This window comes from Brachyhypopomus gauderio, chromosome 4, assembly GCF_052324685.1.
Source record: "Brachyhypopomus gauderio isolate BG-103 chromosome 4, BGAUD_0.2, whole genome shotgun sequence".
Lineage (NCBI taxonomy): Eukaryota > Metazoa > Chordata > Actinopteri > Gymnotiformes > Hypopomidae > Brachyhypopomus > Brachyhypopomus gauderio.
In genome coordinates this window covers 13,435,944-13,461,231 of record NC_135214.1, presented here as the reverse complement: position 1 = coordinate 13,461,231, position 25,288 = coordinate 13,435,944, and the positions used below count along the sequence as shown (strand labels likewise).

At 37.7% G+C, this 25,288-nt stretch overlaps 1 protein-coding gene and 2 long non-coding RNA genes across 4 annotated transcripts; all 3 read right to left on the bottom strand.

The window, feature by feature from the left end:
* LOC143512267 (uncharacterized) lies at positions 1-3,105 on the bottom strand. Its single transcript, XR_013130411.1, has 6 exons — positions 2,871-3,105; positions 2,610-2,727; positions 1,955-1,977; positions 1,819-1,846; positions 1,673-1,705; positions 1-967 (listed from the first exon to the last, which is right to left on the bottom strand). It is a non-coding gene; the product is annotated as an uncharacterized LOC143512267 (long non-coding RNA).
* Positions 3,106-10,059: 6,954 nt separating this feature from the next.
* Positions 10,060-14,372, bottom strand: LOC143512264 (uncharacterized). 2 transcript variants are annotated; one of them, XM_077002358.1, is made up of 2 exons: positions 11,197-14,372; positions 10,060-10,881 (listed from the first exon to the last, which is right to left on the bottom strand). In XM_077002358.1, exons 1-2 carry the CDS (start codon positions 14,369-14,371, stop codon positions 10,352-10,354), a joined length of 3,705 nt encoding a protein of 1,234 aa, XP_076858473.1. In that variant the 5' UTR covers position 14,372; the 3' UTR covers positions 10,060-10,351. The 2 variants fall into 2 exon arrangements, with proteins under 2 accessions (XP_076858473.1, XP_076858474.1); XM_077002359.1 differs by having other exon boundaries at positions 10,355-10,504; positions 10,779-14,372.
* A 3,054-nt stretch (positions 14,373-17,426) lies between these two features.
* Positions 17,427-20,531, bottom strand: LOC143512265 (uncharacterized). Its single transcript, XR_013130410.1, has 6 exons — positions 20,297-20,531; positions 20,036-20,153; positions 19,381-19,403; positions 19,245-19,272; positions 19,099-19,131; positions 17,427-18,393 (listed from the first exon to the last, which is right to left on the bottom strand). It is a non-coding gene; the product is annotated as an uncharacterized LOC143512265 (long non-coding RNA).
* Between the last annotated feature and the right edge of the window lie 4,757 nt (positions 20,532-25,288).

Genomic DNA, 25,288 nt, shown 5'->3' with positions numbered 1-25,288 from the left:
TTGTTTTTAAAACGTTTACTGTAATCAAATCACAATAATACTATTACAATTTTTTTAAAGGTATTGACAATTCTCAATAACAGTTATAACAGCCTAGACCTATGCAACGATATATGCACAAACATACAATTCAAAACTATATCAGTGTGTCTGCTGAAGGCAAAGATGGTCCTGCTGCTTACTGTTGTTTGTCTGAAACAAATCAATTCAACACAAAGCAACAAGAAAATGGCAATGTATATAAAACACACAAAAACTATATATGCACTAATATCAAACAGTATGTGGTCTACTTCTTTTAAAATGCACTTATGTGATTTACAAAACAATTTAACTGTAGTGAGATATATAGTACACTATTCCTTCACTGAGATAACAGAATAATGATGTGTGTGATGAGTGTCTGATGCGGGTCTTCAACAGCAGTCAGCAATGATGGTTCAATCAAGAATCTGGTCTGAAACAAATAAACACAGTTGCCTTTCGGCTTGTTTTGTTTGGGGTAATCTTTTGGGGTAATCTTTTGGGGTAAATCGGTTGGGGTAAATCGGTTGGGGTAAATCGGTTGGGGTAAATCGGTTGGGGTAAATCGGTTGGGGTAAATCGGTTGGGGTAAATCGTTTGGTAATCTTGGGTAATCGTTTGGTAATCTTGGGTAATCGTTTGGTAATCTTGGGTAATCGTACTTGCAAGGGCAAGCAAAAAGACTCAGCAAGAAAAGATTTTAAAATTTTGGGACGGGGACAAGAGAAGAGAAAATATTGGGACGGGGACAAGAGATGGTTGTAAAAGGAAGACAGACAGAGTATGAAAATCGTTTTACTTGCAAGGGCAAGCCAAAAGACGCAGCAAGAAAAGATGTTAAAATGTTGGGACGGGGGACAAGAGAAGAGAAAATATTGGGACGGGGACAAGACTTGGATCTAATAGGAAGACAGACAGAGCAGAAAATTCTTCAGATCAGGACCTGTAAAGACAAAAAAGAATCAATCTTCATGCATGTAGAACTGATCAGTGTTTTAACAATACATTATTATTGTAAATGTTCAATATTATTGTAACATCAAGTTGGAGAACTTAATTCTGATTATGCCGTTTCATACAAAATTAATTTTCTTGTGTGAAGCACTTTGAATTGCCAGTGTGTATGAAAGGTGCAATATAAACAAAGCCTAAATGCAGCAAATTGTTAATTCAATTGTACTACTTCACAATCAGATGCTTAGATTCACAGGATATATAGTATTGGGTGATTTCAGTTTGAACACAGGATGCTTGCTTGCGTTTCCTCTTCATGTGATGTATGATGTTATGGCTCTTACATTTCTGCAAATGTTCATGTTGAACCTTTAAAAACCCTTACTTTCACAAGCCAATTTTTGTAACCTCAACCACACCATGTATGCAGAAATGGCAGTTTTAATAGCTTTCTACTCACTTCGAATAGCTTGATGTAGACATATGGGTATGCAAATAGAGAAGAGAAACATTTAAATATGTGAAAAAGGTTTGCATCTTTCAAACAAACCTTTCAACTGTGACACTGTAAATATTTTGAGATTTAACACATATGACTGATTTAGTGAATTCTGAACAATTGTTCAAAAATCAAGTGAGATGCCTAGTGCTTTTCATTGACACAAATAATTCAATACCTTATTACTGAACTTACACACACTGTAGATGAATGATGGATGTAAAGAACCTGTAAGGAAGCACAAGAATAGAGACACATTTATTTTCATCACATCTTAAGTTTACTACATCATTAGGCCTACTTGTCATTATATGTATGAATTAGTATTAACATGTACTTACACAAACTCAGTATTTGTAGCTTTAGAACCTGCAAATTACAGTGCAACACAACAAGCAGGGTCAAATATTTTGCCAAACTTTAACAGGCTATAATATTATACAAGTAATATAGCTATAACATTTAGCTTAAGCTTACGTTATACGATGGTTTTCTGCCAACTTAGGGAAAGAGAAAAAACAACATTATCTTAATGTGAAGCTTATAAAAGCGTAAGATACAAGGGATGCACCTACATGTTTGTAATAATAAACACATATCAGGTAACCAGATAGCTAAATGAACAAGATTTCTCAGGAATTTAAAAATGGTTTAAAACTTGGCTATAGCTAACTAGCAAAGCTGGCTATCTCTCGTGCACTAGTTTTGTGAGCTAGCTAGCTTGGCTAGGTTAGCCAAGATGAAATAGCTAGCAGGCCTTCCAGCGCAAGGAACATTTTATCATTTATATCTAAAATATTCACGTTAATTTCAAAGCCTGACGATGTACACGTACAATGGTAGTTATGGATCTAGAGTAGCCAGGTTAACTATGTGCTATCTGTGTTCATACGTGTTCGCTATGCTAGTAAAACAAACCTGGTATCCAGCGGTCCAAAACGTTAGCCAACGGCTAACTGGATACCTCACAAATTTAGCCATCGGCCTTGCCTTAGTTAAGCAAATAACTAACTAACAATTAACGTTGTCTAACTACAGTAAGACAACGAATGTGTATTTTAAACATTTCGGTATGTCAAATTACAATTTATCAATGTATTTAACGTTTTTATGAACGCTGAATGGTACTTACGGTAAAACACAGCCGTTTCTCTCCGGAGAAAAAATCGGATGACGGTCTCGCGCTTATGTCTCCGTCATGACCAGCGTTTGCGCGCGCGGGCGCGCGCTTATTTTTCCACCTTCGCCCGCTGGAGAGTAGCACATTACATTTACAATACATATTATATTATATTATATTATGTTATTATATTATATTATATTATATTATATTATATTATATTATACAATTTATAGGGGTGGACATTCAGGTTCAGAAAGTAAAAGTCCTTACCAAGATTTTGCTCAGGCTTCCTGGATTGTGCAAGTGTTGATTCCACAAATTTTACCTGGCTTGCACTAATTAGAAAATCCATCAAGCTTGAGTAAAATCAGGGGAAGGAGTTTTACTTTCTAAACCAGGAATGTCCACCTCAGACAATTTATATCTTATATATATATTTTTGAGCAGTATATATCCCTCCTGTATTCTCGCTGGTGCCGCTTAAATCGTGTATCACCTGACAGAAATGGTTTTGACGTTGTGTGCGCAATGCATTGTGGGCAACGTAGTGTCCATCGTGTATCACCTGACAGAAATGGTTTTGACGTTGTGTGCACAATGCATTGTGGGCAACGTAGTGTCCGGCTGAGAGTAGTTAACATACTGGCTAGTTAATAACATACTGGCTTACGCACTACGTTACCCGTGATTCATTGCAGCAGAGCGGGGCAGCAACGCCGCGTAGCAGGCAACGACGAGAGCGCGGAGGGCTGGAGGAGGAGAGAGAGAGAGAGAGAGAGAGAGAGAGAGAGAGAGAGAGAGAGAGAGAGAGAGAGAGAGAGAGAGAGAGAGCGCGCAATGATGAGAGTGAGAGAAGGCGTTGCTATAAAAAAATATTTGAATGTCTCACGAAAAAAGAAAAGTTATGAGGATTTAATATTTGACTTGTCACTCGTGGGATAGGCTACAAACGGAGATATAATAAATGTGGCATTAGTATGGACAAGGCTTTTGCATTACTGCAGGTTTACATTTAACATTTCAACAGCATTTAACATAATTTAGTAGTGTTAACATTTAAACAGCATTCATCATGATTATAGCAATAGTAATCATAGTAATCAGCAGGTTATCAATCATGAAACATCCAAACAGCCTTTTATTCATTTTCACTTCACGTCAGCAATATTGCAGGTTTACATTGAACATTTCAAGAGCATTTAACATCATTTCATAGTGTAAACATGATTATAGTAATCATAGTAAGAAAAATACTGACTAAATCATTTAACATCATTTCATAGTGTTAACATTTAAACAGCATTCATCATGATTATAGTAATAGTAATCATAGTAGGAAAAATACAGACTAAATCGTTATTTACACCAACACATGAAAATTCCTTTTCCAGTTCGTGACTACTTGTACTAATAAGTGACACAGCTGCTGTATGTTTTCGTAGTCCGGCCCGGATTTTATGGGACAAGTTGGTTTTTTTTTCTGATCTCCGCTGCATACCGTTAGCCCGCATCAGCTGGCCCAGTCCGCGGCCGCGGTCCAACTCGTTCATGTGTTTACAGGCTCAGTCCGCGGCCGCACGCTAAGCAGGTTTGCTTGACTGGAGCGGGGGAGAGGTAATATGCAAGGTTAATAGGCACTGAGTTAAACCTCCGGCGGCCGGCGGTCCATTAACATAATTCAACAGTATTAACATTTAAACAGCCTTTAAACATAATTTCATATTAATTAGTCATTTTTAGCATTTCATGTTTACATGTAACATTTCAACAGCCTTTAACATCATTTACATTAAAACAACCTTTAACATTTTTTAGCAGGTTTATCAACATTTAAACAACCTTTAACAAGTTATCAACATTAAAACAACCTTTAACATCATTTAGCAGGTTATCAACATTTAAACAGCCTTCATCATCATTTAGCAAGATGTCAACATTAAAACAACCTTTAACATTTTTTAGCAGGTTTATCAACATTTAAACAACCTTTAACAAGTTATCAACATTAAAACAACCTTCAACATCATTTAGCAGGATATCAACATTTAAACAGCCTTCATCATCATTTAGCAAGATGTCAACATTAAAACAACCTTTAACATTATTTAGCAGGTTATCAACATTTAAACAACCTTTAACATCATTTTAACATTAATAACATTAAAACAACCTTTAACATTAGGTCATCAACATTTAAAACAGCCTTTTAGCTGCTTTGTCAAGCCAACATAAAGTTTGTTCACGAACTTTGCCTTTCTAGTTATGTTGGCTTGACAAAGCCAACATTCTGTTCTCCTTATTCTTCTTATTTTTATTATGTTGGCTTGACAAAGCCAACATTCTGTTCTCCTTATTCTTCTTATTTTTATTATTATTATTATTCTTCTATTTCGATTTTCGGTCGTTTTCACAGGTCACAGTTTTTAAGCTAGAACCTTGAAATTTGGCATGTTCGCAGATCTCATTTGGAAGAAGTGTGCTTGTGCTTTTGGGACATATTGGACATACGGTGTCCGCAGGACAAGTCCTCAAAGTGGACATTTCCCCATAGGGAATGAATGGCGGAATGTTCAGAAATGTCCCCAGTTAGAGTGTGCTGTCATGAAAAATCATCAAAAATCTCCTGGATAAACAGCTGTAAATTCCTTCCACTTTCATCTAGAAGCTCCATTTAAATTTTAAATGGGAGAGAAACTTGTCCTTTCTGTTAAACCAAGATATCTAATCATTTGATCAATTACTTTTAGAGTTATGAGCATTTGTTTGGCATTAGACACAAAAAACTGCCCCATTAACTCCCATGTTATTTCTCAAAATCAGAATTGGATTTTCACAATTTGCCTCTATATTTAACTTGTCATAAATCAGACAATATTGGGTCAAACAACACACAAATTACATCAAAATGATCCGCCAGGGGTCCTCTCTCATACAATATCTTCAGTTAAGCAATAAGTTAAACAGGTCCCGAACTACAACCGTTTGTTCGGAGGGTGCAAATCATATTCTAGAGTGGCAGAGACAGTGTGTCAGTTAAGGGATTTTTCACAATTTGCCTCTGTTTTTAACTTGTCATAAATCAGACAATATTGGGTCAAACAACACACAAATTACATCAAAATGATCAGCCAGGGGTCCTCTCTCATAGGATATTTTCGGTTAAACGATAAGTTGAACAGGTCCTGAACTACAACCGTTTGTTCGGAGGGTGCAAATCACATTAAACAGCCTTTAACATCATTTAACAGTGATAACATTGAAACAACCTTTAACATCCTTTAGCAGTTTATCAACATTTGAACAACCTTCAACATCATTTAGCAGGATGTCAACATTTAAACAACCTTTAACATCATTTAGCAGGTTATCAATATTTAAACAACCTTCAACATCATTTAGCAGGATGTCAACATTTAAACAACCTTTAACATCATTTAGCAGGTTATCAATATTTAAACAGCCTTTAACATCATTTAGCAGGATGTCAACATGTAAAAAACAACCTTTAACATCATTTAACATTACATTGATAACATTAAAACAACCTTTAACATCATTTAGCAGGTTATCAACATTTAAACAGCCTTCAACATCATTCAGCAGGATGTCAACATTTAAACAAACTTTAACATCATTTAACAACAACCTTTAACATTAGTTCAATGGAGCAGAGGGGCAGATGGAGCAGAGGGGCAGCTGGGGCAGAGGGTGAAGGGGCAGATGGAGCAGAGGGGCAGATGGAGCAGAGTGGGCAAACATTTCAACAGCATTTAACATCATTTAAGAGTGTTAACATTTAAACAGCATTCATCGTGATTATAGTAATAGTAATCAGCAGGTTATCAATCATGAAACATTCAAACAGCCTTTTATTCATTTTCACCTGACGTCAGCATTATTGCAGGTTTACATTGAACATTTCAACAGCATTCAACATCATTTAATAGTGTTAACATTTAAACAGCATTCATCATGATTATAGTAATAGTAATCAGCAGGTTATTATTCCTGAAACATTCAAACAGCCTTTTATTCATTTTCACCTTGACGTCAGCATTATTGCAGGTTTACATTGAACATTTCAACAGCATTCAACATCATTTAATAGTGTTAACATTTAAACAGCATTCATCGTGATTATAGTAATAGTAATCAGCAGGTTATCAATCATGAAACATTCAAACAGCCTTTTATTCATTTTCACCTGACGTCAGCATTATTGCAGGTTTACATTGAACATTTCAACAGCATTCAACATAATTTAATAGTGTTAACATTTAAACAGCATTCATCATGATCAATCATGAAACATCCAAACAGCTTTTTTTTCATTTTCACCTGACGTCAGCATTAGATAAGTTTACATTGAACATGTCAACAGCATTTAACATCATTTAGTAGTGTTAACATTTAAACAGCATTCATCATGATTATAGTAATAGTAATCATTATTACAGGTTTACATTGAACATGTCAACAGCATTTAACATCATTTAATAGTGTTAAAATTTAAACAGCATTCATCATGATTATAGTAATAGTAATCATAGTAATCAGCAGGTCATCAATCATGAAACATCCAAACAGCTTTTTTTTTCATTTTCACCTGACGTCAGCATTATATAAGTTTACATTGAACATTTCAACATCATTCAACATCATTTATTAGTGCATTCATCATGATTATAGTAATAGTATTCAGCAGATTATCAATCATTAAACATCCAAACAGCCTTTTATTCATTTTCACCTGCCTTCAGCATTATTTTAAGTTTATATTTAACAGCAATTAATATAAATTAACAGTTTTATGACAATGAAAGTAAGTATATAATGATGAATCGACCAATGAAATCATTTTTGTAAAATATGTTATGGTCAACAACAGGGTCTTTAGTTCAGCAGGGTCATAGTCGGTATCCTAATATGCACATGGTTGTCCAATGGTTGACCTGGTCAGTGGGCAGGCCTGTACAGTTTGTCCCATCACTTTGTGCGCACTGTGTGCATCTGTCTCCCACCAACACGGCCTGTTTACACACGTTGTCTGTAATCCCAGTGAACACTGCTGGGGCCGCGCTACTGAGTCCTTATGGAACCTTCCCTTGGGTCCCATTGCTTGAGTGCTTGACCAGACAATCTCTGCCACTGTCAGGGATCTGCTGGGTGGCCGTAAGCCTCCGCCTCACTGTGGTAGTAGAGAAGCCAGTTCTCGCTGTTCTTCCATAGTTTTTTTTTTTTTTTTTGTCATGGTCGACAACAGTGTCAATAGTCCAGCAGAGGTCATAGACAGCGTTCCAATATGTGTTGAAGGTTGGAGCTCCTCTCTGTCTCTGTATCTGTTTCCCACCAACAGGGCCTGTTTAAACACGTTGTCTGTAATCCCAGTGTGCGCTGCTGGGGCCATGCTCCAGAGTCTTTATGGAACCTTCCCATGGGTCCCATTGATCTGCCACTGTCAAGGCTCTGTTGGGTGGACATAAGTCTGTGGTATCACTGTGGTACTGCAGAAAACATCCCTCGGGTATTTTGACGGGCCTTGCCAGGTCCTGTGCCAGCACACAGACACACATGCAAACAGTGCACACAAAGTGACGGGACAAACTGTACAGGCCTGCACACTGACCAAGCCAACTATTGGACAACCACGCAACCCCCACCCCACCCCCTTCCTGGTAGCTGAACTGAAACTGCAGTTTCAGTGCAGAAAAGGACATAAAATGTAGCATAAATGAAAAATGACCAACAGCAGTTATAAGATAAGGAGGGGTTAATTTAAAGGCATACATAAGGCTGTAACCACCCTCAGGTAATGAGCTAACTGATGCATAATGCCCACCTCCTGAAAAACAACAAAAAAACAAAAGGCAATTAAACACATCTACAGATGTCATATATGGACACAAAACAAAGGAGAACTAAGTACATCTGTTGACGTCATATAAGGACACAAAATAAAGGACTATTAAACACATCTTTTATGTCATATATGGACACAAAACAAAGGACAATGAAACATACATTGATGTCATATATGGACACTAAACAAAGGACAAATAAACACATCTATTGATGTAATATATGAACATTAAACAAAGGTCAATTAAACAGGTATTTTCATGTCATATATGGACACAAAATAAAGGACAATTAAACACATCTGTTGATGTCATATATGGACACAAAACAAATGACAATTAAACACATATATTGATGTCATATATGGACACAAAACAAAGGACAATTAAACACATATATTGATGTTAGATATGGACACAAAACAAAGGCAAATTAAATACATTTATAGATGTAATATATGGACATTAAACAAAGGTCAATTAAACAAGTATTTTCATGTCATATATGGACACTAAACAAAGAAAAATTAAACACATACCTTGATGTCATATATGAACACTAAACAAAGAACAATTAAACACATATTTTAAAGTCATATATGGACACTAAACAAAGGACAATTAAACACATACATTGATGTCATTTATGCAGGGCCGGCCCAAGCTTCCATGGGGCCCTATGCAGAGTTTAATTTTGGGCCCCCCATACCACCACCTCAGCACCAAATGCTACATCATCTTGGTGCTCTTGGGAGTGGCCTATTGGCAAGGGGGCTCTAAGTGGCCACGTAATTTGAGTATGCCTAGGGCCGGCTCTGCATAAATGGACACTGAACAAAGGACAAATTAACACACATATTGATGTCATATATGGACACTGAACAAAGGACAATTAAACACATACATTGATGTCATTTATGCAGGGCCTGCCCAAGATTCCATGGGGCCCTATGCAGAATTTAATTTTGGGCCCCCCATACCACCACCTCAGCACCAAATGCTACATAATCTTGGTGCTTTTGGGAGCTGCCTATTGGCAAAGGGGCTCTAAGTGGCTGCATAATTTGAGTATGCCTAGGGCCGGCACTGCATAAATGGACACTGAACAAAGGACAAATTAACACATATATTGATGTCATATATGGATACTGAACAAAGGACAATTAAACATACGCTGACATCTACATGACTACTGTCTCTGCTACGGGAATCCACTGGAATAGGGCATCTTGTGAGGAGGCTGCATTCTGTAACAAATCAATCGTAATGTAACATGGAGATACAAGTATGCAAAAATAGGCACAGGGTCAAAATACCAGAAAAGCACACAGAAGAGCAGACAAAATCCAAAGGGGCAAACTCGGAGGTCAAGGTGCAATACTAGATAAGTTAACTGTAGACAAAAATTATAAATAGAACTGCTATTTCAAGAGAAAATCAGGATTCACAAAATTAAGAGATTGGCAATAGATTGCAACAAACTGAGTCAATAATCAGGTGATGTGGATCTTCAGGGTTGAGGTTGCTGGGCAATGTTGTTCTGGAAACAGCTGTGTCACGTACTGATTTTCCTATCAAATAAATCATAATGTAACATGAAGAAACAAGTATGCAAAAATAGGCACAGGGTCAAAATACCTGAAAAGAACACAGGAGAGCAGACAAAATCCAAAGGGGCAAACTCGGAGGTCAAGGTGCAATACTAGATAAGTTAACTGTAGACAAAAATTATAAATAGAACTGCTATTTCAAGAGAAAATCATGATTCACAAAATTAAGAGATTGGCAATAGATTGCAACAAACTGAGTCAATAATCAGGTGATGTGGATCTTCAGGGTTGAGGTTACTGGGCAATGTTGTTCTGGAAATGGCTGTGTCACGTACTGATTTTCTTACAAAACACAATAAACAGGATTGTGGTAGCTGTAGTATGTGTTCAGAAGTCCTGCTGCAACACTAGTGTGAGGGTTAGAAATAAACACAGGGTCCAGAAGTGTAGTCTTCTCTGTTGTTGCACTGGTTATCAGCTGTGTGTATCCTTTTGACTGAAACAAATTAAAAATGGGCTTATTTGCAAATGACAGCTGATCTTCATTAAAGTCTCCACACACTACAACAGGTCTGTAGTCCATGATGTCGATTGAGTTCAAAAGGGCATCTAGGTTTGGTAAGAACTCTGTCAACCTGTAGTCTGGTGGTCTGTAAATAACTGCAATAAGAGCTTGTTTAGGGGCCTCTACTTTTAAAACCACAAACTCCAGATCAGTTACATTCTGTATATACTGAATAGCATGAGCTTTGATATTGTCTTTCACATACATGGCAACTCCACCACCACTCCTGTTGGACAGATGTGTGTAGTTGGTGTAGGCCGCATGTCTGTTCCGCTTGTATATTTTGTAGCCATTCAACTGCAGAGAATCTGGAAAAACAGAACCGGTCATATGCGTCTCAGTAAGACACAAAACATCAGATAAGAGGAGCTCATGATGGCTTTTGATATCCTCAATATGAGTTTGAAGGCCTTCTGTGTTATGATGTACAATTTTAAGACCAGAGTTCAAATGAGGTTCTTTTACTAAGTGCAAAAGTGGCTGAATAGCACTTAAATCAAGTTTGGGCATATTCTCCAATGAGGCACTGATTTCAGTGTCACAGTAAATCTTCCTTTCATCAAAGTCAGTGATGTGTAGTCCACTGAGTGATGTGGTTCTGCTGAGTGCAACATATGCCATACCTGGTTCGAAAATCTTCTTTAGTGATACAACAGCACACAGAGTTGTCATTCCTTGTACTTTATGAGTGGTGCATGCAAAGGCCAACTTTAAAGGAAATTGCCGTCGAACAGTTCCCTTTTTCTTCAGATTTTCCTCTACTCTCTCAATGTAAACTACATTATCATCACCTCCAGGCACTTTGTTGCGGTGTTTCTGTCCTGCATCAACATTATCCAGCTTAAGACCAATCATATGCACAACTGGAACATCTTTACGAATGTGTGCGACTATTTTTACCACTTTGCCAAATGAACCATTGACCAGTCCATCTTCCACATCAATATTTCTGGTAAGCATTACTCGGGCATCAGTTGCCAGCTGTAGTGTGTCAACAAGATCACCTTTTTCTCCTTTGAAAGGAACACCTTGCTTCTGCATCTGGCCTGTTCGTGGGTCTTTTTTATAATCCTCTGCATCTATATTTGTAATATTTTGAAAGCGTGATGATATGACAGCTGAATTATAATCATCAACCTCTTTATTAGTAGCAAATATGTGTAATGCATCAGAGGGGCAGTCGTCAGGGGATTTAATGACTTGTTCCAGCATAGATCGGTCAGCAGCGGACAGTGCGTCGTGTTTCCGTTTCACTCGGAGTCTGTTAAGAAGCTCAGCATATGCAAGGTCATCTTTCTGACGCATGATTTCTGTCAGTGTCACCATCTTAAAATGATCTCTCCAAAAGTCCAGCACATGGTCCTCATACACACACAGGGACTTTGCCTTTCCAAGCGGTGGTAATTGCTGGAAGTCACCAACAGCCATGATAGAAACGTTGCCAAAGGGTTTGTTGTTCCCTCTAATCTGCTGGAGTCTCCAGTTAATGTAAGCAAATAACGGCTTTGACACCATTGATATTTCGTCGATGATTATAATTTGCACATTTGAAAAGTTTGCCCTGATTTCATCCAGACTGTTCCCAAGTCCTTGATATGGAGGCTTCAAGCTTCGTGGGAGTTTAAAAAGTGAGTGTAGTGTTTTTCCATTAATGTTATGACTAGCACAACCAGTAAAAGCTGACAACAGAACTGTAGGTTTTGAAATGTCGGTTTCCTCACGTACACATGGAAGTTTGTGTAGTATTTTTGTAGCCTCTACATACACAGATTTAATAAGGTGGCTCTTTCCTGTTCCTGCTGTTCCTGCGATGTAATAAAGAAACTGCTCTGGGTTTTCATTAAGGACTTTTCTTTTGCACCAGTCACGCACAGTGTAGAACACAGCTGCTTGTGTCTCATTCAAGCTCTGGTACATTTTTTTAATCTCTGCATGGCTCAACTGTGGTCCTTCCATTACAGGCATTGCAGTGGTGTTCTCAGATCTAGATACCACGTAATCTGGAACGTCATCTTGTTCGTTTACATCATTGGGATTTACTGGCTCTTGCTCTAGAATGCATTCCAAACGAATCAGTTCATTTGCTGGAGCCAAAGTAGTCCAGGCATCTTCAATGGGACCGTTCTGTTCAAAGTCCTCGATTGCTTGTTCAATAGCGTCACTGTGCTTTTCATACTTTTCTTTGTTTTCTTGTACAATGGTAAAAACACGTTGAAGGGCATCTGTACCTGGCAGCTTTACAGAGGCATAGATGTAGAAGGACTCATAATTCTGGAACTGAGCAGACGTAAGCTGTGTGATTCTGCGGTGGGGCAGGTAGAGTTTCAGCAGCGTTCCACAGTATTTCTCAGGATCTTTTTGTGGTGAGAAACGAGCAAAGCGAATGACAGCAGGTTTACCTCTGGTGCGCTTCCTTATGTGCCCCATGTTGTTTTGCAAAGGGAAGACATTTTTACCCTTTTTCTGTTCTGTATAAACAATTCGGTATTCACTTGCAAATTCTGCCATGCACATATTCTCAAACACTGGTGTTTTTGGCCTGGCCATGTACTTTTCTGTTAATCCTGTCATCCACACGTTCTCATCATCAGGATCTTTGTTCTCTAAGTACTTCATAGGTAGGCTCATGCGCACAGCATTGTCGTCTGTGGGTATGAAAATGACAGCACGGGATGATGATTTGAGTTTTAAACTGCAAGTGCGTGCGACTGCTTCCTGGGCACTGACCTCTCTGTTTTTGGCATAGGCATGCATAATCTGTTTCATTGTTTCCCTTTCAGATGAGCTGTCACATGAATCTCTCATGACTCGCTTTAGATAATCGCTCATTTCATGTTCGGCTTTTGAAATGTATGACAGTATATACATTATACAGGTATATGGATTCAGTATGAACTGGATGTCCATGTTGGCGTTCCAGGCTCTTAACAACAGAGGATTGTAGCCATTTACCCAGCAGTCTTTTGGTGCTCGTTCCATTATGATCTGACTGGATGTAGAAAGAGACTCAACACTTCTCTTGTAGTCCTGGTAAGACATATTGACCTTTTCAAGCAGTTCTGTAATGCTTTCAAATTGTTGTTTTTTGTCATTCAACAGATCCCACACAGTCTGTAGATTTACTTTAGCCTGTGCTTGTTCATCTATTTCTGTATTTTCCTCATCAGAGTCTGTGTCAGGGGGTGGTGGTCTGGGGCGTGTAATCATTGTTGTTGGCATAGGTGGTTTAGGAAATCCAAACCTGCAGTGCTTATTATTCTTTTTGCATGATTTAGAGTGATTTCGGCTGTGTGTCTGTACTTCTGTTACTATTGTGTTCAGCTCTCGGTCTGTGTTTGGGTCTGGCAACTTGCACGATATGTATTTGTCAATGAAATCACATACAACTTGATCTGGGTCATCTTCAAATTCTGGTGCATCTTTCACCCAAAACAGGCAGTGAATGTGTGGAGAACCTCGCTGTTGAAATTCTACACGGTAAAAATAGTCAACCACCTCACCAATGGGCTGTGCAGGAGACAGAATCAGGTTCATGAGCCCTTCTACACGTTTCTCAAACATTCTCATGCAAGTAACTGGATTGCTACGTAGTATCTCACACTTCTGTGACCAGTCTAAAGCTGAGAAGTCCACGGTTTGACCTTGCTGTGCTTTAATTGCTGTGATTACCTCTGGCCATCTCATCTCTGCTGCACTGAATGTACAGAAAAATGTGGGAGTTCCCAGCTGTCTGAGCATGGCAAACAGATCTCGGAGTGTTTTTTGCCAGTAAGCAGGTGTCCCTCTCAGAGGCTGCATGAATCTGGTGCCCTCGTTATTTTTAATAAGTTTATCTAATTCAACTTTGTCTCGTAAAAGCGAACTGTTGATTTTACGTCCATCACGTGTCCTGGTTTTTGCTTTTCGCAGTTGAATGGACATACTTGAAGAGGCTAGATGCATTTCAGTCACAAACTGTGCAAAGAAAATGTAGTTTGTGTCCATCGCAAAGCGATTATCAGCAGAGAATAATCTAGCATTGAAGTATCTGCTAGGTGAGAGAGCAACCTGTCTGTGTGGTTCATCAAATGTATTTTTACCACAAGGAAACTGTACTGGGAAAGCCATTGCCTCCAGCTTAGGGACTTTAAACATACTGACTGGACTGTTTCTCTCTGCTGGAGCAATACAGAATATCCCATCATTGAAGGATAACAGATGATGACCAATATCTGGTGGCTGAAGACATGTGTCTAACGCTAGACCTGTGTGCTGATCAGTGCTCTGATTCTCATTATCTGCATCAGGCTCCATACTCTCAGGGTTCTGCTGCGATGTGTTCTCACTCTCAGTATTGTTGTCAATATCCATTTCCTGTTCTGGAGCACTTTCATCTGTGACGTCTGTAACATCATTAAATAAATCATCTTCCTGTACAGGGTTGAGAACAATGTCCTTATATTCAGAATGTGTTTCTTTCAGTTGACATAACGCAGACAAGACTTTGTGCATAGATATTGTCTGGAACTGATAATGACCTGAATAACACAACCGTCTCTTGAGTTTCACTGTAAGCAACTGTGATTCACTTCTTGGTCTGGGTAAAACATTTACTGTTGTTTCAACATCTGAAGGAACTGACACAACAGCACCCTTGATGGCTCTCTGTTGACCTTTGGGAAGACTGATGACCTTGGCAAAACACACGTATTTGGCTATAACATGCCTTTCAAGTATATTCAAATCACAGAGTTCTGATGGGACTGGTGTAAGTTCAAGTTTATTAACAGCAGCAATGGCAGGCATCTTTCCCTTTGATAAATGTTCATGACAAGAGTGGCAGATCCATTCTCCCTTCCTTTCTTCAGTCACACAGTTATTTGGACAGTCAGAGGAACAGATGTGAACATATTTGCCAGTCAAACAAACTGAAGCAACTGTAGGATTCTTCTGATAGTTTCTGTGTTCACACACACGAACCTGGTTAGAAAACAGTGCTCTGTGACAGACGGTGCAAACATAGCTTGGCCCATCTTTTGCTTTCTCTTTAAAGTGACTTAATGCTGCCAACTGTTGTGGATTGTGGACGTCAGAGAAGCACTGCGTATTGATATTGTCATGTAGACTGTGTTGGTGTAAATAACGATTTAGTCTGTATTTTCTCTGTATATGCTGTGCACAACGTATCTTGTGTAGTGTCTTTAGTTTGGACTCTCTGTTCACTGACCGAAGTAAGCACTGTTCTCTGTGATGGGACCTAAAAACTACATCAGTCTGATATAATCTATTAAATTTTTGTTTTCTAAGCTCATAAAATATAAAATCATTTCTGCACCTGTTTGCAAAATATTGTTTTTGTTTTTGCCTGAAAATTGGATCTTTTGAATATTTATCAATTACTTGCTGTTTCTGTCTCTCTCTGTATTCAGCGTTGTTTTTGTAATTACTGATGCCATATTGTTTCTGCCTGTCTCTGTACATGGCATTGTGTTTATAACTGCTGATAACATATTGTTTTTGCTTCTCTCTGAACACTGCGTCATGTTGGTATTTAGTGGTGATGTTCCGTCTCTGTTTCTCTCTGAACGCAGCGTCATGTTGGTATTTAGTGGTAATGTTCCGTCTCTGTTTCTCTCTGAACGCAGCGTCATGTTGGTATTTATTGGTAATGTTCCATCTCTGCTTCTCTCTGAACGCTGCGTTATGTTGGTATTTAGTGGTGATGTAACGTCTCTTCTTATCTTTGTAAGTAGTGTTTAGCATATAATTAACCCTTAATGCTCGTTGCTTGGTAAGTCTGTAATTTGCATTTTTTAAGTAGCTATTTCGACTGCGTTGTTTCATTTTCTCCTTAAACTGAGGGTTATTTGCATATTGTAGCTTCCAGTTAACACGTTTACCACACGTTTGCGAGGATGCGTGTTCTTGCCTCTGTTGTTGAATTTTTTTTCTTCTGCGTGTTTTGTTTAATTTAACGATGGGTTGTTTGTCATGCTGGCTAATAAAACTAGGTTGCACGTTTAACGTTTGAATTTCACAAGGGAGTTCGTCGTGTTGAGTACTAGCTGTGATCTCAAAAGACACGGGCAGAAGTTCGTATTGCTGATTGTCCCGCAACTCAAGGCAACCCTGATACAGCAGTAGCAGCCTTTCGGTCAAATCTGTCAAGTTCGCAAAAGTAAGCATCACGGCGATACCTGTGTTCTCATCATCAGGCCTTAATCCGTCAGGTGTTCTGCTGTGAGAATCGAAAAACCCAAATCTCCCTTCGCGATCTCTGAATACTGCAATGCACGTGTTTCCAACCATCAGAAGCGCGTCAGTTACGTTACCTTCAAGACAAGCGAGAGCGCTCTCTAGGTTCATAAACTCGTCCATTCCTTGTGGCGCATCGTCTTTCAAGAAACCATACGTTTGTGGGTGTTTAATAAGGTTGTAACATTGCAGATCGGTGTCGACTGTCGTTGGTAACTCGTCAGAAGTTAAATAGTTACTCACAAACCTTCCTTGATTCAGCAATGTCCGTTTCACAGTAGTATATAAAGCATCTCCTCTCGTTAAAACGTTGTCAAGACCCATAGAGTTCAACTCGTTAACTTCATTGTGCATAGCAAGAAATGTCAGAGCGTTGCACGTACACTGTGTACCACGCGAGAATTCCCTGTATCTCTGGTCATTTTGACAGTGCGATGCCTGAACTGACTCAACATATCTATTAGCAACAGTGTTTGCTACCTGGTTAGTGCTTTCGCTCTCCACTTTCAGTGCCTCGCGTCGTTTAGCAGCAACAGACTTCTTGCTTTTTCTCGGCATGGTTTAACAGATTTCAAACAGTATATATGTAACAGTGCCAAAACAATATTATTCCAAAAGGTTGTTTTTAAAACGTTTACTGTAATCAAATCACAATAATACTATTACAATTTTTTTAAAGGTATTGACAATTCTCAATAACAGTTATAACAGCCTAGACCTATGCAACGATATATGCACAAACATACAATTCAAAACTATATCAGTGTGTCTGCTGAAGGCAAAGATGGTCCTGCTGCTTACTGTTGTTTGTCTGAAACAAATCAATTCAACACAAAGCAACAAGAAAATGGCAATGTATATAAAACACACAAAAACTATATATGCACTAATATCAAACAGTATGTGGTCTACTTCTTTTAAAATGCACTTATGTGATTTACAAAACAATTTAACTGTAGTGAGATATATAGTACACTATTCCTTCACTGAGATAACAGAATAATGATGTGTGTGATGAGTGTCTGATGCGGGTCTTCAACAGCAGTCAGCAATGATGGTTCAATCAAGAATCTGGTCTGAAACAAATAAACACAGTTGCCTTTCGGCTTGTTTTGTTTGGGGTAATCTTTTGGGGTAATCTTTTGGGGTAAATCGGTTGGGGTAAATCGGTTGGGGTAAATCGGTTGGGGTAAATCGGTTGGGGTAAATCGGTTGGGGTAAATCGGTTGGGGTAAATCGTTTGGTAATCTTGGGTAATCGTTTGGTAATCTTGGGTAATCGTTTGGTAATCTTGGGTAATCGTACTTGCAAGGGCAAGCAAAAAGACTCAGCAAGAAAAGATTTTAAAATTTTGGGACGGGGACAAGAGAAGAGAAAATATTGGGACGGGGACAAGAGATGGTTGTAAAAGGAAGACAGACAGAGTATGAAAATCGTTTTACTTGCAAGGGCAAGCCAAAAGACGCAGCAAGAAAAGATGTTAAAATGTTGGGACGGGGGACAAGAGAAGAGAAAATATTGGGACGGGGACAAGACTTGGATCTAATAGGAAGACAGACAGAGCAGAAAATTCTTCAGATCAGGACCTGTAAAGACAAAAAAGAATCAATCTTCATGCATGTAGAACTGATCAGTGTTTTAACAATACATTATTATTGTAAATGTTCAATATTATTGTAACATCAAGTTGGAGAACTTAATTCTGATTATGCCGTTTCATACAAAATTAATTTTCTTGTGTGAAGCACTTTGAATTGCCAGTGTGTATGAAAGGTGCAATATAAACAAAGCCTAAATGCAGCAAATTGTTAATTCAATTGTACTACTTCACAATCAGATGCTTAGATTCACAGGATATATAGTATTGGGTGATTTCAGTTTGAACACAGGATGCTTGCTTGCGTTTCCTCTTCATGTGATGTATGATGTTATGGCTCTTACATTTCTGCAAATGTTCATGTTGAACCTTTAAAAACCCTTACTTTCACAAGCCAATTTTTGTAACCTCAACCACACCATGTATGCAGAAATGGCAGTTTTAATAGCTTTCTACTCACTTCGAATAGCTTGATGTAGACATATGGGTATGCAAATAGAGAAGAGAAACATTTAAATATGTGAAAAAGGTTTGCATCTTTCAAACAAACCTTTCAACTGTGACACTGTAAATATTTTGAGATTTAACACATATGACTGATTTAGTGAATTCTGAACAATTGTTCAAAAATCAAGTGAGATGCCTAGTGCTTTTCATTGACACAAATAATTCAATACCTTATTACTGAACTTACACACACTGTAGATGAATGATGGATGTAAAGAACCTGTAAGGAAGCACAAGAATAGAGACACATTTATTTTCATCACATCTTAAGTTTACTACATCATTAGGCCTACTTGTCATTATATGTATGAATTAGTATTAACATGTACTTACACAAACTCAGTATTTGTAGCTTTAGAACCTGCAAATTACAGTGCAACACAACAAGCAGGGTCAAATATTTTGCCAAACTTTAACAGGCTATAATATTATACAAGTAATATAGCTATAACATTTAGCTTAAGCTTACGTTATACGATGGTTTTCTGCCAACTTAGGGAAAGAGAAAAAACAACATTATCTTAATGTGAAGCTTATAAAAGCGTAAGATACAAGGGATGCACCTACATGTTTGTAATAATAAACACATATCAGGTAACCAGATAGCTAAATGAACAAGATTTCTCAGGAATTTAAAAATGGTTTAAAACTTGGCTATAGCTAACTAGCAAAGCTGGCTATCTCTCGTGCACTAGTTTTGTGAGCTAGCTAGCTTGGCTAGGTTAGCCAAGATGAAATAGCTAGCAGGCCTTCCAGCGCAAGGAACATTTTATCATTTATATCTAAAATATTCACGTTAATTTCAAAGCCTGACGATGTACACGTACAATGGTAGTTATGGATCTAGAGTAGCCAGGTTAACTATGTGCTATCTGTGTTCATACGTGTTCGCTATGCTAGTAAAACAAACCTGGTATCCAGCGGTCCAAAACGTTAGCCAACGGCTAACTGGATACCTCACAAATTTAGCCATCGGCCTTGCCTTAGTTAAGCAAATAACTAACTAACAATTAACGTTGTCTAACTACAGTAAGACAACGAATGTGTATTTTAAACATTTCGGTATGTCAAATTACAATTTATCAATGTATTTAACGTTTTTATGAACGCTGAATGGTACTTACGGTAAAACACAGCCGTTTCTCTCCGGAGAAAAAATCGGATGACGGTCTCGCGCTTATGTCTCCGTCATGACCAGCGTTTGCGCGCGCGGGCGCGCGCTTATTTTTCCACCTTCGCCCGCTGGAGAGTAGCACATTACATTTACAATACATATTATATTATATTATATTATGTTATTATATTATATTATATTATATTATATTATATTATATTATACAATTTATAGGGGTGGACATTCAGGTTCAGAAAGTAAAAGTCCTTACCAAGATTTTGCTCAGGCTTCCTGGATTGTGCAAGTGTTGATTCCACAAATTTTACCTGGCTTGCACTAATTAGAAAATCCATCAAGCTTGAGTAAAATCAGGGGAAGGAGTTTTACTTTCTAAACCAGGAATGTCCACCTCAGACAATTTATATCTTATATATATATTTTTGAGCAGTATATATCCCTCCTGTATTCTCGCTGGTGCCGCTTAAATCGTGTATCACCTGACAGAAATGGTTTTGACGTTGTGTGCGCAATGCATTGTGGGCAACGTAGTGTCCATCGTGTATCACCTGACAGAAATGGTTTTGACGTTGTGTGCACAATGCATTGTGGGCAACGTAGTGTCCGGCTGAGAGTAGTTAACATACTGGCTAGTTAATAACATACTGGCTTACGCACTACGTTACCCGTGATTCATTGCAGCAGAGCGGGGCAGCAACGCCGCGTAGCAGGCAACGACGAGAGCGCGGAGGGCTGGAGGAGGGAGAGAGAGAGAGAGAGAGAGAGAGAGAGAGAGAGAGAGAGAGAGAGAGAGAGAGAGAGAGAGAGAGAGAGCGCGCAATGATGAGAGTGAGAGAAGGCGTTGCTATAAAAAAATATTTGAATGTCTCACGAAAAAAGAAAAGTTATGAGGATTTAATATTTGACTTGTCACTCGTGGGATAGGCTACAAACGGAGATATAATAAATGTGGCATTAGTATGGACAAGGCTTTTGCATTACTGCAGGTTTACATTTAACATTTCAACAGCATTTAACATAATTTAGTAGTGTTAACATTTAAACAGCATTCATCATGATTATAGCAATAGTAATCATAGTAATCAGCAGGTTATCAATCATGAAACATCCAAACAGCCTTTTATTCATTTTCACTTCACGTCAGCAATATTGCAGGTTTACATTGAACATTTCAAGAGCATTTAACATCATTTCATAGTGTAAACATGATTATAGTAATCATAGTAAGAAAAATACTGACTAAATCATTTAACATCATTTCATAGTGTTAACATTTAAACAGCATTCATCATGATTATAGTAATAGTAATCATAGTAGGAAAAATACAGACTAAATCGTTATTTACACCAACACATGAAAATTCCTTTTCCAGTTCGTGACTACTTGTACTAATAAGTGACACAGCTGCTGTATGTTTTCGTAGTCCGGCCCGGATTTTATGGGACAAGTTGGTTTTTTTTTCTGATCTCCGCTGCATACCGTTAGCCCGCATCAGCTGGCCCAGTCCGCGGCCGCGGTCCAACTCGTTCATGTGTTTACAGGCTCAGTCCGCGGCCGCACGCTAAGCAGGTTTGCTTGACTGGAGCGGGGGAGAGGTAATATGCAAGGTTAATAGGCACTGAGTTAAACCTCCGGCGGCCGGCGGTCCATTAACATAATTCAACAGTATTAACATTTAAACAGCCTTTAAACATAATTTCATATTAATTAGTCATTTTTAGCATTTCATGTTTACATGTAACATTTCAACAGCCTTTAACATCATTTACATTAAAACAACCTTTAACATTTTTTAGCAGGTTTATCAACATTTAAACAACCTTTAACAAGTTATCAACATTAAAACAACCTTTAACATCATTTAGCAGGTTATCAACATTTAAACAGCCTTCATCATCATTTAGCAAGATGTCAACATTAAAACAACCTTTAACATTTTTTAGCAGGTTTATCAACATTTAAACAACCTTTAACAAGTTATCAACATTAAAACAACCTTCAACATCATTTAGCAGGATATCAACATTTAAACAGCCTTCATCATCATTTAGCAAGATGTCAACATTAAAACAACCTTTAACATTATTTAGCAGGTTATCAACATTTAAACAACCTTTAACATCATTTTAACATTAATAACATTAAAACAACCTTTAACATTAGGTCATCAACATTTAAAACAGCCTTTTAGCTGCTTTGTCAAGCCAACATAAAGTTTGTTCACGAACTTTGCCTTTCTAGTTATTATTATTATTATTATTATTATTCTATTTCGATTTTCGGTCGTTTTCACAGGTCACAGTTTTTGAGCTAGAACCTTGAAATTTGGCATGTTCGCAGATCTCATTTGGAAGAAGTGTGCTTGTGCTTTTGGGACATATTGGACATACGGTGTCCGCAGGACAAGTCCTCAAAGTGGACTTTTCCCCATAGGGAATGAATGGCGGAATGTTCAGAAATGTCCCCAGTTAGAGTGTGCTGTCATGAAAAATCATCAAAAATCTCCTGGATAAACAGCTGTAAATTCCTTCCACTTTCATCTAGAAGCTCCATTTAAATTTTAAATGGGAGAGAAACTTGTCCTTTCTGTTAAACCAAGATATCTAATCATTTGATCAATTACTTTTAGAGTTATGAGCATTTGTTTGGCATTAGACACAAAAAACTGCCCCATTAACTCCCATGTTAATTTCTCAACATCAGAATTGGATTTTCACAATTTGCCTCTATATTTAACTTGTCATAAATCAGACAATATTGGGTCAAACAACACACAAATTACATCAAAATGATCCGCCAGGGGTCCTCTCTCATACAATATCTTCAGTTAAGCAATAAGTTAAACAGGTCCCGAACTACAACCGTTTGTTCGGAGGGTGCAAATCACATTCTAGAGTGGCAGAGACAGTGTGTCAGTTAAGGGATTTTTCACAATTTGCCTCTGTTTTTAACTTGTCATAAATCAGACAATATTGGGTCAAACAACACACAAATTACATCAAAATGATCAGCCAGGGGTCCTCTCTCATACAATATTTTCGGTTAAGCGATAAGTTAAACAGGTCCCGAACTACAACCGTTTGTTCGGAGGGTGCAAATCACATTAAACAAGGCTTCTTCACTCAGACAAGCAGAGATAGTGACAGTTATTTTGAATGTCTCTCCCCCTCCCCCCACACACGCACGTCCACATACATACATGTTCCTCATACCCACTCCACAGACACACACAGCCTTCAACATCATTTAGCAGGATGTCAACATTTAAACAACCTTTAACATCATTTAACATTGATAACATTAAAACAACCTTTAACATTATTTAACATTGATAACATTAAAACAACCTTTAACATTATTTAGCAGGTTATCAACATTTAAACAACCTTTAACATCATTTAGCAGGTTATCAACATTTAAACAGCCTTCAACATCATTTAGCAGGATGTCAACATTTAAACAACCTTTAACATCATTTAGCAGGTTATCAACATTTAAACAGCCTTCAACATCATTTAGCAGATTATCAACATTTAAACAGCCTTCAACATCATTTAACAACAGCCTTTAACATTAGGTCAATGGAGCAGATGGAGCAGAGGTGCAGATGGAGCAGAGGGGCAGATGGGGCAGATAGAGCAGAGGGGCAGATGGAGCAGAGGGGCAGATGGAGCAGAGGGGCAGATGGGCAGCAGTGTTAACATTTAAACAACCTTTAACATTATTTAACAGGTTTATCAACATTTAAACAACCTTTAACATTCTTTAGCAAGTTATCAACATTAAAACAACCTTTAACATCATTTAGCAGGTTATCAACATTTAAACAGCCTTCATCATCATTTAGCAAGATGTCAACATTAAAACAACCTTTAACATTATTTAGCAGGTTATCAACATTTAAACAACCTTCAACATCATTTAGCAGGATGTCAACATTTAAACAACCTTTAACATCATTTAACATTGATAACATTAAAACAACCTTTAACATCATTTAACATTGATAACATTAAAACAACCTTTAACATTATTTAGCAGGTTATCAACATTTAAACAACCTTTAACATCATTTAGCAGGTTTTCAACATTTAAACTGCCTTCAAAATCATTTAGCAGTTTGTCAACATTTAAACAACCTTTAACATCATTTAGCAGGTTATCAACATTTAAGCAGCCTTCAACATCATTTAACAGTGATAACATTAAAACAACCTTTAACATCCTTTAACAAGTTATCAACATTTAAACAACCTTTAACATCATTTAGCAGGTTTTCAACATTTAAACTGCCTTCAACATCATTTAGCACGATGTCAACATTTAAACAACCTTTAACATCATTTAGCAGGTTATCAACATTTAAACAACCTTTACCATCATTTAGCAGGTTATCAACATTTAAACAGCCTTCAACATCATTTAGCAGGATGTCAACATTCAAACATTCTTTAACATCATTTAACAGTGATAACATTAAAACAACCTTTAACATTATTTAGCAGGTTATCAACATTTAAACAACCTTTAACATTATTTAGCAGGTTATCAACATTTAAACAACCTTTAATATCATTTAGCAGATTATCAACATTTAAACAGCCTTCAACATCATTTAACAACAGCCTTTAACATTAGGTCAATGGAGCAGATGGAGCAGAGGTGCAGATGGAGCAGAGGGGCAGATGGAGCAGAGGGGCAGATGGGGCAGATAGAGCAGAGGGGCTGATGTGGCAAAGGGGCAGATGGAGCAGAGGGGCAGATGGGCAGCAGTGATAACATTTAAACAACCTTTAACATTATTTAACAGGTTCATCAACATTTAAACAACCTTTAACATTCTTTAGCAAGTTATCAACATTAAAACAACCTTTAACATCATTTAGCAGGTTATCAACATTTAAACAGCCTTCATCATCATTTAGCAAGATGTCAACATTAAAACAACCTTTAACATTATTTAGCAGGTTATCAACATTTAAACAACCTTTAACATTATTTAGCAGGTTATCAACATTTAAACAACCTTTAACATCATTTTAACATTAATAACAAAACAACCTTTAACATTAGGTCATCAACATTCAAAACAGCCTTTTAGCTGCTTTGTCAAGCCAACATAAAGTTTGTTCCACGAACTTTGCCTTTCTAGTATTATATTGTACTTCTTCCATTCCGATTTTCGGTCATTTTCACAGGTCACAGTTTTTGAGCTAGAACCTTGAAAATTTGCAGGTTCGCAGA

What these genes read in the sequence shown, in the direction of transcription:
- LOC143512264 (XM_077002358.1), bottom strand. Translation starts at nt 14,371, where the DNA reads ATGCAGCCTCTGAGAGGGACACCTGCTTACTGGCAAAAAACACTCCGA. An exon ending in AAAGAAGATTTTCGAACCAG is followed by an intron (nt 10,882 to 11,196) that starts GTATGGCATATG and finishes CTGTTTTTCCAG; the next exon opens with ATTCTCTGCAGTTGAATGGC.